Source organism: Erpetoichthys calabaricus, chromosome 3, assembly GCF_900747795.2.
Source record: "Erpetoichthys calabaricus chromosome 3, fErpCal1.3, whole genome shotgun sequence".
Lineage (NCBI taxonomy): Eukaryota > Metazoa > Chordata > Cladistia > Polypteriformes > Polypteridae > Erpetoichthys > Erpetoichthys calabaricus.
The window spans coordinates 91,876,329-91,889,646 of record NC_041396.2 but is presented as its reverse complement, the minus strand read 5'-3'; the positions used below and the strand labels follow the sequence as shown (position 1 = coordinate 91,889,646).

The 13,318-nt window shown below is 41.0% G+C and overlaps 1 protein-coding gene across 1 annotated transcript in view; it reads right to left on the bottom strand.

The window, feature by feature from the left end:
• LOC114648223 (uncharacterized) overlaps positions 1 to 13,318 on the bottom strand; it is a 62,190-nt gene that overhangs the window by 33,733 nt on the left and 15,139 nt on the right. The window contains exons 5-7 of the mRNA XM_028797121.2: positions 7,369 to 7,568; positions 4,206 to 4,322; positions 322 to 466 (exon numbers count right to left, since the gene is read on the bottom strand). Of these exons, the coding sequence (XP_028652954.2) occupies positions 322 to 466; positions 4,206 to 4,322; positions 7,369 to 7,568 (462 nt within the window). The remainder of the gene's footprint in view (positions 1 to 321; positions 467 to 4,205; positions 4,323 to 7,368; positions 7,569 to 13,318) is intronic.

Below are 13,318 nucleotides of genomic sequence, written 5' to 3'. Positions count from 1 at the left end.
CACACTTGAACTAAGACTGGCATCCCAATAAAATGTTTTTAAAAATCAGTCATATGCTCTCCTTCAAGGTACATTTTTCTCAAGGTTTTTTCCACAAGGTTCCAGGTAATTGGAGTATACTGTAACTGAACGCTACTATTGACCATGCAAACATACTACTTATAAATAGGATCTGAAACTGTTATTTGGTCCAGTATTTTGTCTGTATGGCTTTTTCTTTATTGAAAAACATGCAATTGAGCTTATTGATGAACTTTATATGAGAATTATAATTGAAACTAAAACAAAATGTTTGCATAGAAGTTTAACTAGCTGACATACCTGCCCAAAGTTGCCTGGACTGGTTCCGATTGCTGCGTTAATGCTGTTGATGTCTGTGTTGGGTCCCACAATATTAGACGTGCCTGTATCCACAATAGCCTTGCATCCAGAGGTGCAAGCAACTGGAGAGCCATTAATTTTAATGCTGTAATGCAAAAACACACAGATGGACACAACAATTATACTGTATATGTAGCTTAGGGCAAGTTCAGGGCGTATCTCGCAGGTATGGGGCATGGGGAAAATTAAAGAGAAGAATTTACTGTAACACCAACACTAACACATTTTCCATAAGCTTTTGAATACAGGAGAACTATCTAGAGGACCAATGATGTCACTTCCACCTGGGATAACAGTAGCCCCGCCTCTGCCTCACTGTGTAAACCACCTGACCCTGGGAGGCCTTGTCAGTCTTGACCCAATGTTCATCCTTCAAGTCAAAATGTTTTATATTCTTTTTTTAAAATAAATTTATTTATTTATTTATTTTTGACTTTTATTGATAGACATAGGAATGAATTACTTGGACTGGATACCTCCATTTCTAAATCTGTGTGTGTTCTGGAAAATAGTTTTCTCAATGGCCTCTAGACATAACCAGATTAAGGCTTTGTAATATATAGTCAAATATATGAATTAGGTCAGAAGAAAACACTCCAATCCCTAGTATATCCAAACATAAATTACGTAACATATACAAAGATGACTATCTTCTAATATTCTTATCGAACAGATTCATTGTCTTATGGTAGAGAGAAACACACTGAAAGCAGTTTAGAGGTACCAATAAGTGTAACAGCAGGAGTGTCAACTTTGAAAGTTACTGGAGCAGCTCCTAAAGGGTGATAAACATACACAGAACATGAAATGTATGTCTCTGCACAAAGCATAAACAGTATAATTACCATATATAATTAACTGTTACTTTATTACCTGCAATTATATTTGCGAGACCTGTTTGCAAAACTAAGATGTGTATATAGGATGTTTTAATATAATATGTTTTGTTTTTCAGTACAAAATTTAATGTACGTTAGTACTTTATAGACTACCAGCATGTTAAGAGCTATGCATAGAGACTAAGACTAGTGTGTGTCTTTCAAGACAAAATGCATTTAATGGACTATTGCTTTGTGTGAGTTTGAAATTTGAGCAGATGAAATGCTATCTGAAGGTTGCTTATTTCAAGTAACTGTACGTACCTGTGAACAGCTGGCATTCTTTTCTATGACAGCCCCCACTTTGCACTGTCTGCTTTGGGGTTATGCTTAGTCTCTTGCTTTGCTTTGCTTTGTTCTGCTTATCTTTATCAGTTGTGAAAGCAGATACTGTAATAGCATAATTTTCTTTTTAAACCTAACAGAACTCAAGACATGGCAATATGAAAATATGAAAATAGGATAATGGAACTAATAGTAACACTTTAGTTTAGACACAGCAAAAATTTATTTATTACACATTTACTTTTATGTAACAAGACTTTAAAGGCTTCTTTTGGTCTTCAAAAGGCTTACAAAACATCAGTAGATGGGTCATTCAACTCTGGTCAGTGTGGCATATAGACATGATGGTAAAATTCCTTGTTAATATGAAGATTTCATGGGTTTTATACTAAATATGTAATATCAAGAGAAAAGCGTATTAGTTAAGCCACCTCAGACCACTCCAAAGTGAAGTTTTGTTAGATATCATGCACGTATGCATTGGAGGCAGCTTAAGGGCTATGGTGATAGTAATTACCCACAGAACTAGGGGTTGGTGTTGTATTCTAATGCTTTCTTTCTTCATTCCTCTGCTGAATGTGAGATTGACAGCTGTTCCAGCACTGACATAACTTCCATTATCTGCTCTCCTTGACCCGCCCCTTCCTGCCTGGGACCCATAGGCGCGTCTGAAAAGACGCATCCGTAATTTGTGTGTATTGTTGTGCTTACAGCTTTTGCAATTATACAGTGTCAGCAGGCTGGTGTCCCAAACCTTTTGACGTTGTTTTGTTTCTTCTTTATATAGGTCACATTGCAAAGATAAATATGAACACTTCACTGATGCTTTGTAAGTGTTATGAAGACCCAAAGAAGTGTGTGTTAAAGTCTTGTTACATAAGAGAAAATGAATAATAAATGCATTTTTGCAGTACCTAAACTAAAGTGTTACTGAACTAATACTTGATTGTATTATACTTATTTGCAGATTAGGTAGAATGCCCAGTGGGGGCTGAGAGGCCTTTTATTTTCTGATCCCCTGCAGATTTAGTTTTTTCCTTCAGACTTAACTGTATGTTGTTTTTTTTTTTGGTTGTTGTTCTAAGTCTCATCTTTAGAGACTTAGAATACAATACTGTATGTAAAAATGATACTTTTCTACTAATTATATATCTATGTTAGGTAAACCCATATTGATGTATTTTTTATTACTCATTAATTACTTATTTATTACTACTTATCTAATTTAATTTGTTTTTTTCTTTTCGTGCAACTATTCCTTTGACATCTTGTAAATCACTTTGAGCTACAGTCTGCGTATGAAAATGTGTTTTAGAAATAAATGGTTTTGTCGTAAGTAACAATCAGCTCACAGTATTACAGAAGTCACATTGGGGACTTCAATTCTGAGATCCTAACACCATGTCAGGGATGCATGGTTGATTCATTTTAAGCTATATACTTCTATGTGATGTTCATTTATTGTTTTGTTATTATTTCCTTTGTTGCTGCAATAACATGATCAGGAACACATTAGTATTTAATTTCTGAGTTTTATTTTGACTAGTATTGTGACTTTGATTCTGGTTTGGTCTTAAGAAGTGTAAAAAAAATGTATATAATGAATTCTGTATACCAATTCTGCTAACATCCCTGACTCTCAAATGAGAGACGTTTGCAATTTCTGCCATTCATAAAATATGTTTGTTGCATGGACCTTCCACTCTCTTCCACCAAACATATAATTCAGAAAATTAACCTTAGCTTTTACTTAAATATTTTTTCTTTTATCTAATTAGTTACCAGTTCTAATGTTTAGCACTGTACCTCTTTGTTAGCATTTCAGTGTCTGCTACATTCTTAAAAATAAACATTTCAGATTGGTTCTTCAGGGCAATACAATAGGGTAACCACTCTTGGTTCTGAAAAGACGTACCCACATGATGATTCAAGAAAGAACCTTTATTTATTTAGATCTGTAACAGGCTTCTTACAGTAAATAACAATGAATAGGTCGTAACAGATTTGTGAAATACCAATAGGTCAGGATTGTAGATAAACGCTTGCTGCATACAATAACACAGGCTAAGTCCAGGTTTTCTTACTCTGTAGGCAGCCTATCATACATTAAAGTGTTCACTTTTTTTCTGCATATAAGGAGGTTTTTTTAAAGTACAAAGAACCAACTTCATATGCAAAGAACCCTTCCTAGAATGAAATGATGCCTTGTCAAACAACAGTTCTACGAGGAACCACACAACACCGTAAAGAACCATAAAGTATCATTAAATAATCAGTATTTTTTTTCAAAGTTTTTTCAAGGTACACAGTCTTCAGGAACAGATCCTAAGAATTGCTGGGCTATGGACATCAGCAATCCTAACCACAGAAAACTTTGTAGCAGATGCACACATCTTGTGTTTGTATAAAAGAGATAGACTTCTTATATCATGTAAATTGTTTAGAAAAATAAGCAAATATATGTGTGTGTGTGTGTACAGGTTGTTTTAATTCAAGGATGATTTAAGTCTGGAGTTTATGATCCACTTGAGATGGTTGAAATACTACCTTTTTTAAAAGTAGCAATACAAATCTAAGATAATGCAAGACATGTTCTCATTGAAAAAAATTGGATAATTGACTTTAGTGTACATTTAAAGCAGATAATAAGTATGTCCTTACTTTGTCATGGTGATTTCCCAGTATGTCTGAGATGTTACAGGAACCCAGTTGATTTGGCCAGTGTAGTAAGATGGATCAGTTCCTCCAAAAGTTACAACGCTGCCAGTCTGACCGTTACTGGAAAAAGGAATTACAAGAACTGAGAAATAAAGGACAGATGATTAAAGGTACTCAATTTGAAACATGGCCGTTCTACTAAATTATCATTTTTAAAAGTCTAGCAAGTTCTGCATCTTACCACTTCAACTAATTTATTAAACTAGTTTAAATGCATAATTTCACTTCTATAGACAAAATAACATTTTACTGTTCAGAAAATAGAGCAGACAGAACACGGTAGTTGTTTTGAAAGGCTTTATTGTTTAAACATTTCATTGTTTGTGCTAACTATATATTTTTGAAAGTGTCCCCTTTTACTGCAGTTATGCATACATTAACTGTGTTGCATGCTGCTCAAGCAGTATGTCTATTGCCATCCATCCATCCATCCATCCATCCATCCATCCATCCATCCATCCATCCATCCATCCATCCATCCTCTTCCGCTTATCCGAGGTCGGGTCGCAGGGGCAGCAGCTTGAGCAGAGATGCCCAGACTTCCCTCTCCCCGGCCACTTCTTCTAGCTCTTCCGGGAGATTCCCGAGGCGTTCCCAGGCCAGCCGGGAGACATAGTCCCTCCAGCGTGTCCTGGGTCTTCCCCGGGGCCACCTCCCGGTTGGACGTGCCCGAAACACCTCACCAGGGAGGCGTCCAGGAGGCATCCTGATCACATGCCCGAGCCACCTCATCTGACTCCTCTCGATGTGGAGGAGCAGCAGCTCTACTCTGAGCCCCTCCCGGATGACTGAGCTTCTCACCCTATCTTTAAGGGAGAGTCCAGACACCCTGCGGAGGAAACTCATTTCAGCCGCTTGTATTCGCGATCTCGTTCTTTCGGTCACTACCCATAGCTCATGACCATAGGTGAGGGTAGGAACATAAATCGACTGGTAAATTGAGAGCTTTGCCTTACGGCTCAGCTCCTTTTTCACCAAGACAGACCGATGCAGAGCCCGCATCACTGCGGACGCCACACCGATGCGCCTGTTGATCTCACGCTCCATTCTTCCCTCACTCGTGAACAAGACCCGCGAGATACTTGAACTCCTCCACTTGAGGCAGGATCTCGCTCCCAACCCTGAGAGGGCACTCCACCCTTTTCCGGCTGAGGACCATGGTCTCGGATTTGGAGGTGCTGATTCCCATCCCAGCCGCTTCACACTCAGCTGTGATCCGATCCATAGAGAGCTGAAGATCATGGCCTGATGAAGCAAACAGGACAACATCATCTGCAAAAAGCAGTGACCCAATCCTGAGTCAACCAAACCAGACTCCCTCAACACCCTGGCTGCGCCTAGAAATTCTGTCCATAAAAGTTATGAACAGAATCGGTGACAAAGGGCAGCCCTGGCGGAGTCCAACTCTCACTGAAAACGGGTTTGGCTTACTGCCGGCAATGTGGACCAAGCTCTGACACTGGTTGTACAGGGACCGAACAGCCCTTATCAGGGGGGCCGGTACCCCATACTCCCGGAACACCCCCCACAGGATTCCCTGAGGGACACGGTCAAATGCCTTTTCCAAGTCCACAAAACACATGTAGACTGGTTGGGCGAACTCCCATGCACCCTCCAGGACTCTGCTAAGGTTGTAGAGTTGGTCCACTGTTCCGCGACCAGGACGAAGACCACACTGTTCCTCCTGAATCCAAGGTTCGACTATCCGACGGACCCTCCTCTCCAGAACTCCCGAATAGACTTTTCCAGGGTGGCTGAGGAGTGTGATCCCTCTGTAGTTGGAACACACCCTCCGGTCCCCCTTCTTAAAGAGGGGGACCACCACCCCGGTATGCCAATTCAGAGGCACTGTCCCTGATGTCCATGCAATGTTGCAGAGACGTGTCAACCAAGACAGCCCTACAACATCCAGAGCCTTGAGGAACTCCAGGCGTATCTCATCCACCCCCGGGGCACTGCCACCAAGGAGTTTTTTGACCACCTCGGTGACTTCAGTCCCAGAGATGGGGGAGCCCACCTCCGAGTCCCCAGGCTCTGCTTCCTCGTTGGAAGGCATGTTAGTGGGATTGAGGAGGTCTTCGAAGTACTCCCCCCACCGACCCACAACGTCCCGAGTCGAGGTCAGCAGTGCACCATCCCCACCATATACAGTGTTGACACTGCACTGCTTCCCCCTCCTGAGATGCTGGACGGTGGACCAGAATCTCCTCGAAGCCGTCCGAAAGTCGTTCTCCATGGCCTCCCCAAACTCCTCCCATGCCCGAGTTTTTGCCTCAGCAACCACCAAAGCCGCATTCCGCTTGGCCTGCCGGTACCTATTAGCTGCCTCCAGTGTCCCACAGGACAAAAGGGACCGGTAGGACTCCTTCTTCAGCTTGACAGCATCCCTCACCGCCGGTGTCCACCAACGGGTTCGGGGATTGCCGCCACGACAGGCACCGACCACCTTACGGCCACAGCTCTGGTCAGCCGCTTCAACAATAGAGGTACGGAACATGGCCCATTCGGACTCAATGCCTCCCACCTCCCTCGGAACGTGGTTGAAGTTCTGCCGGAGGTGGGAGTTGAAGCTACTTCTGACAGGGGGCTCTGCCAGACGTTCCTAGCAGACCCTCACAACACGTTTGGGCCTACCAGGCCTGACCGGCATCCTCCCCCACCATCGAAGCCAACTCACCACCAGGTGGTGATCAGTTGACAGCTTCGCCCCTCTCTTCACCCGAGTGTCCAAGACATGTGGCCGCAGGTCCGACGACACGACCACAAAGTCGATCATCAAACTGAGGCCTAGGGTATCAGAGAGGTGACATTCCACGTCCCAAGAGCCAGCTTCTGTGGCCGAGGATTGGACCGCCAAGGTCCCCGCCTTCGGCCACCAGTATGTCTATTGCCACATTGTTATTTGCTTTTATATCTGTTCATTGTCAGTGGTGCTGATCATCTGTTCATTCATTCATCCTTTCATCTAATCATCTTCTGACATTCTACAGCCTACCTTGTCCTTATTTTACTTCATAAAAGTTTTGCTTAATTGTGCTACCTTGTCCTTAGTTTTGTTTTACCTTAAATAACAGAAAATTTTCTTATAAGACTTTTGAAAACATACGAGCTGAGGTAGAAAGAGAAGACATCCTCTGTCACCAAATTCTCCGACATCATGTTGTCAAACACCGGAGTTGCTCCACCAATCGCCAGAGAAGGATACGATAGGCCAAGGATTCCATCAAAGGATGCATAGTAGAGGAAGATACCAGGTTCAGTCTCACTCATGGCAAACATCTGGTTGGTAACTTCAATTTCAGCAACCTGACAATAGATAACCATTTGTCACATTCAGACTGAAAGCATATGCTGTATAAGCTTCAATATAAGTAGTGTTTTGCCCCAACTGTCATACCCAATAACTGCACAAAAAAATAAATAAATTCTCTTTTCATTTCTGGCCTTTGGCTTAATAATTACAGGGTGTAGAATTTTAATGGGCAGTAAGGATGCAGTAAGGTGGTTGTGGGTTTGCTTCCCGGGTCCTTCCTGCACGGAGAACACCTTGAATAGTGAGAAAAGCGCTATATAAATGTAAGGAATTATTATTATGGCTGTTTTTAAGCATTGTGGCCAAGCAGCTGGTGAGCTGGAGCCGGATATGCAGGGAGATGGATGATTGCTATCCTTATTCTCAGAATATCCAGATACCTATGTAAATTACATGTTAACATGTACAAGTGTATGTGTTAAGTGCTTTCCAATGCCCTTCACTAAGGAAGTACCAATTAAATTATACAATTTTAAATATCTACTAGCCAACCCGTGGCGTAGCATACGCTGCATAATTATGTATTGATGGGTGAACACTTCCTGAAAGACACAATTGCCCAAATGGGGTAGGTTTGAGGATACGACTGTAAGTGAATGAAAAGATGGAACTTTGGAGACAGCAACATACAATTGTCCGTGACTGAAAAAAGGATTTGGCAGATACAGGCATATCGTTTTGAAAGTGTGTCCCTGTGCCTTATTAATTGTCATTGCAAAAGCCAATCTAACAGGAAATTGTCTGCGTGTAAAAGTAAAAGGCAAATTTGAATCTGATGGGGTCAGGGATTCTCTCTCTTGTGCCTGTGTGTGTGTGTGTTTCTCTCTCGCGCATGCCTGTGTGTTTGTGTGTGTCTCTCTCTTGCGCACGCCTGTGTGTGTGTGTGTGTGTCTCTCTCGCGCGTGCCTGTGTGTGTGTCTCTCTCTGTCTCTCTCTCTCGCGCGCGCCTGTGTGTGTGTCTCTCTGTCTCTGTCTCTCGCGTGCGCCTCTGTGTGTGTCTCTCTCTCACGCACGCCTGTGTGTGTGTGTCTCTCTCGCGCGTGCCTATGTGTGTGTCTCTCTCTGTCTCTCTCTCTCGCGCGCGCCTGTGTGTGTGTCTCTCTGTCTCTCTCTCGCGCGCGCGCCTGTGTGCTGTAAGTGAATGAAAAGATGGAACTCTGGAGAGAGCAACATACAATTGTCCGTGACTGAAAACTGGTTTTGGCAGATACAGGCATATCTTTTTGAAAGTTTGTCCCTGCACCGTATTGTCATTGCAAAGGCCAATCTAACAGGAAATTGTCTGTGTGTAAAAGTAAAAGGCAAATTTGAATCTGATGGGGTCAGGCAAATCTGGGGAATAAGGACAATTTGTGAGGTAGCAGCTGCGATTGTTTTACACTCTAGTACATTGTGGTGAATGCTGAGAACAGTCAGTCTAGTGCCTTTACAGAGACTTCTTGCTGGCATGAGGTTTCTGAGAAGCATGACGACTGAACCAATTTTAAGTATGACTTTATGTGGAGGCATGCCAGTGGGAGTAATGACTGCCCGGCGGGTCATGGGAATAACGCCGCCGGATCGCCAGTCGGCATCGTTTATGGTCAGAACTACGACGGTATGTGATCTTCTTCGAACCTCCAACTTTCGTTCTTGATTAATGAAAACATTCTTGGCAAATGCTTTCGCTCTCACACGAATTGTTGGCTCTGTAGTGAGTGTGCCATGGTCAGCTGCTTAGTGAATTGTTGGTTGGTGGGGCTCGGTCTTGCTTGCTATGGACTTAGTGAATTATATATAGACTAGCCATGTGCGCCCAACTACGTTGAGTGTGTTAAAGTTGTCTGTGAAGGGCTCCCTGTTTAAACACGGCTGACAGTCGTGAACTGGGCCCTTCGTCACACAGCATTATGATTTTTTATAAGGGAAACAAAATTACAAAACAAAACCCTTGGACATTGATTCGATAGGAACGGCCTATTCGGAATCACTGTCTGAATGGTAATTATGTGGTGGTGTAGGAGCATTTCTGCTTCTCACCGTTCACAGTCTGTCTCGTTTTCACGACACTGTCGTTTCCTCTCATGATCTCTTCTCAACCTTTCTCCAATCTCGCAGGTTGCTTTGTGGCAATCCAAAGAGTAAGGCAATATACACGGAACAATGGTTATAAAAGGGGGACACATAGGTATCCAGGCTCTTTAAAGCATAATTAGGGATTACTTCACTGATATGTGAGCAAGCCACAGTACAGCAATAATAATTTCCGGAACGTGCTGTTACGTTGTCATTCATTTTACCCACTGTCTTTCTTTCATTCATATGTTACGTAGGCACGTACCTTTTATCTTCGGCAATCTCATTCTCTAACCAGGCCTCAGGAGCTAACCAGCGTAACACTGTCCATCACCCCTTTCATTATTCCGGCACATTGTTGACATCCGTGAGTAACAACAACGTACTAAACTGGAAGGTGGTCTATGCATGCATGGAATTCGCGGACAAACAAAGATCAAGATCCAAATGAAGATTATATATAAAGATTAGTTAATTTAAAGCACAACAATTTGTTTAGTTTGAATGTCTGTGTTTTGAGGTGTGACTGGAGTACTACATTCTTCAGTAGTATAAGCCTGGAGGAGATTCTTAATGCAATGCCTATGTTTTAGCTGTCTCTCTACTGCCATCTAGTGCTTCTTCTTCTAATTCATTCGCGGACAAACAAAGATCAAGATCCAAATGAAGATTATATATAGAGATGTCAACTTTATAAACGTTTCCATAATGAAATAGATAAGTGGGTTGATGTGCACCATTTGTAAAAAATTCATATACTACAGTTCGAAAATATTTAAAAAAAAATCCAAAATATTCTAAAAAAAAACATTTGAAATTCTCACATGTAGCATTGCCAGCTAAATACATACAAAAAATAACATGCACAGGGTGATGCTGCTTAGTCACAGCGTACCCAAGCCCAGCCAACCCTCAGTCCCACTGTATCAACCCTTGTGTTTGCTTCATGCTTGTAACTGTTTTTATGTTTTTATATAAGTCCTGAGCTTTTGCACATCTGCAGGGATTCTTGGATCCAATATCACCGTGAGTAAGACGACCTGACCTGTAAATACCGTATATACTCGGAGTCTTAAAACCCAAAAAATCGATCATAAAATCAGACCCCGACTGATAACGTCCGTTCAAAAATTATTTTTTTTGACATTTACATTTTTTTTAACATCTTGTTTCCTCCAATCTCGCACCAGTTTCTCAGACACATCGAATTTTGTTGCAGCAGCACAGTTACCAATTTCTTTCGCCACTTCAATGACTTTTAATTTAAAACCAGCTTCATATTTTGTTCTGATCGAACGCTCCATCATAGATAAAGGATGCACTTACGATAAAGGTGTATGAGGGTGTGAGATACAAAAAACACAAAACAGTGCAAACGTCACTTCGGAATAGTTTGGGTATTAACGTGTGGTCATGTAGGCACAATACATAGAAAAAAAAGGCAGTGTGCTCCGTGGTTACTCTCTCAGGTGAGCGTTAGCATATCATAATCTCTTGGACCAATAGAGTGAGTTTTCCGCATTCAACTTATACGACCGACATTATAAAATACCAGAAATTATACGGTAAAACCAAGCCCCAACTTCTCCACGGAAAAACTTAAACGTGAGTATATACGGTATGTGGAAAAGCAGTCATACATGTTTCTTCATGCACTGATTATTATCATCTACATTTCGTGGTCTGTGTTTATGAATGTAAGCATCCAACAAGACAGAACAAACATGATATAAAGGTAGTGCCCATGTGACAGAAGCTGGCATGATATGAATGTCCTTTAAGTTTAAGTGAGTGTGCTGTTGCCGAATGGACAGGTCAGGTCTTCTCACAGGTGATCTGATGATTTCTTGCATTGCTGAAAAATTTTTCAGAATTACAAAAAAAAAATCAAATAAATGGTTTAACATTTTAATTTTCATCTGCATTCAATTGATACATTTTTTGTGAAAAATAAAGCTTGAATGCCTTCCTTTGTGGCAAATGTAAAGTAAAGGCACGGGGAAGCCAGCTCACTTAAATAATCCCGACAATATTTGCTGACTTTTCAATTTTTCACAACTCTAATTTGAAATAACTTTAAAGAGAATTTGTAGGGTCATTTCCTTTAAAAAATTAAACTATGTTCTGTATTACAGAAGTTTCCATTACTAATTTTTGTTTAAAATAAACTATGTTCTGGTGCTTCAAGAATATGTAGGGTTGACAAATCAGTTTGTGATTATTTGATCTGTTCATAAGTTATTACATCGCAGAGTCAAATAATACAAAGACATACAGGATTTCAGAAAATATTATCCTATTACAATTCTTCCTCCTATATTACACATACAAATGTGCTATAAAAGTTAAGTAAATAGATTGGCAAAGTGTGAATTTGGCTTGAAGATTTACCACTAGATGGCACAAAATGACTTGAATTGGAAGTAAATTTTCAATTGTTACTAAAAGGCCTAGAATAGGTGGGTCCTTAATGTTTACTAATTTGTTTTTAATACCTTTTTAAAGATGCTAATTTTACTTTGCATGTGGATAATTGTTTTTAGACCACTAGACCTCGATATTATGTACCTTTACTTTTATTTGCTTTTACATGAGATTATCTTAAGTTGTCCTCCCATTCCTTGCACCCATTATTATTCCAATAAAAGTCTGCTAAGAAGGAAAGCATCCACAGCACAACATACACTCACACTTGCTCATTCTTGGCCAGTTTAGAGTAGCTAATCTTGTTGTGTGTTTTTGACAGTAAACAATGTTAAAATTTCAGTTTCTGGGAATTGAGTTAGATTGTCAGGAATTCGGAGGTAGTACCTTGTAAACAGGAACCACTTCACCATCACCTAAAAATGTCAGAGTGAATGGCTAACTGTTATTTATAGAAGAGAGCTTGTTTAGTGCCTCTGCTAGTCAGTACTGCTATTTAACAAGACCTTAACAAATGCTTTTTTGTGTTGCCTAGATAGATAGATAGATAGATAGATAGATAGATAGATAGATAGATAGATAGATAGATAGATAGATGGATGGATGGATGGATGGATGGATGGATGGATGGATGGATGGATGGATGGATGGATAGATAGATAGATAGATAGATAGATAGATAGATAGATAGATAGATAGATAGATAGATAGATAGATAGATAGATAGATAGATAGATAGAAGTTTAGTGTGGTATAGAATCTTAAAATGAATTTTTTTTTTTAATTCTGTTTAGTTAATGCTAAATGAGCAGCATGGTGGTGCAGTGGTAGCGCTGCTGCCTTGCAGTAAGGAGACCCGGGTTCGCTTCCCAGATCCTCCCTGTGTGGAATTTGCATGTTTTCCCCATGTCTGCGTGGGTTTCCTCCCACAGTCCAAAGACATGCAGGTTAGGTGCATTGGCGATCCTAAATTGTCCCTAGTGTGTGTTGGTGTGTGTGTGTGTGTGTCCTGCAGTGGGCTGGTGCCCTGCCTGGGATTTGTTCCTGCCTTGCGCCCTGTGCTGGCTGGGATTGGCACCAGCAGACCCCTGTGTTAGGATATAACGGGTTGGACACTGACTGACTGACTGTCTTCCCTTTCTTACCTGTTTTTACATTTAGAAATATCATGACAGTAATAAATTGTGTCTCTCACTTCTTCATGATTTTGCACTGGATTTAGTTTATTATTGTCTGGGTATGTAGTCTTACTTTCATTTCTGCA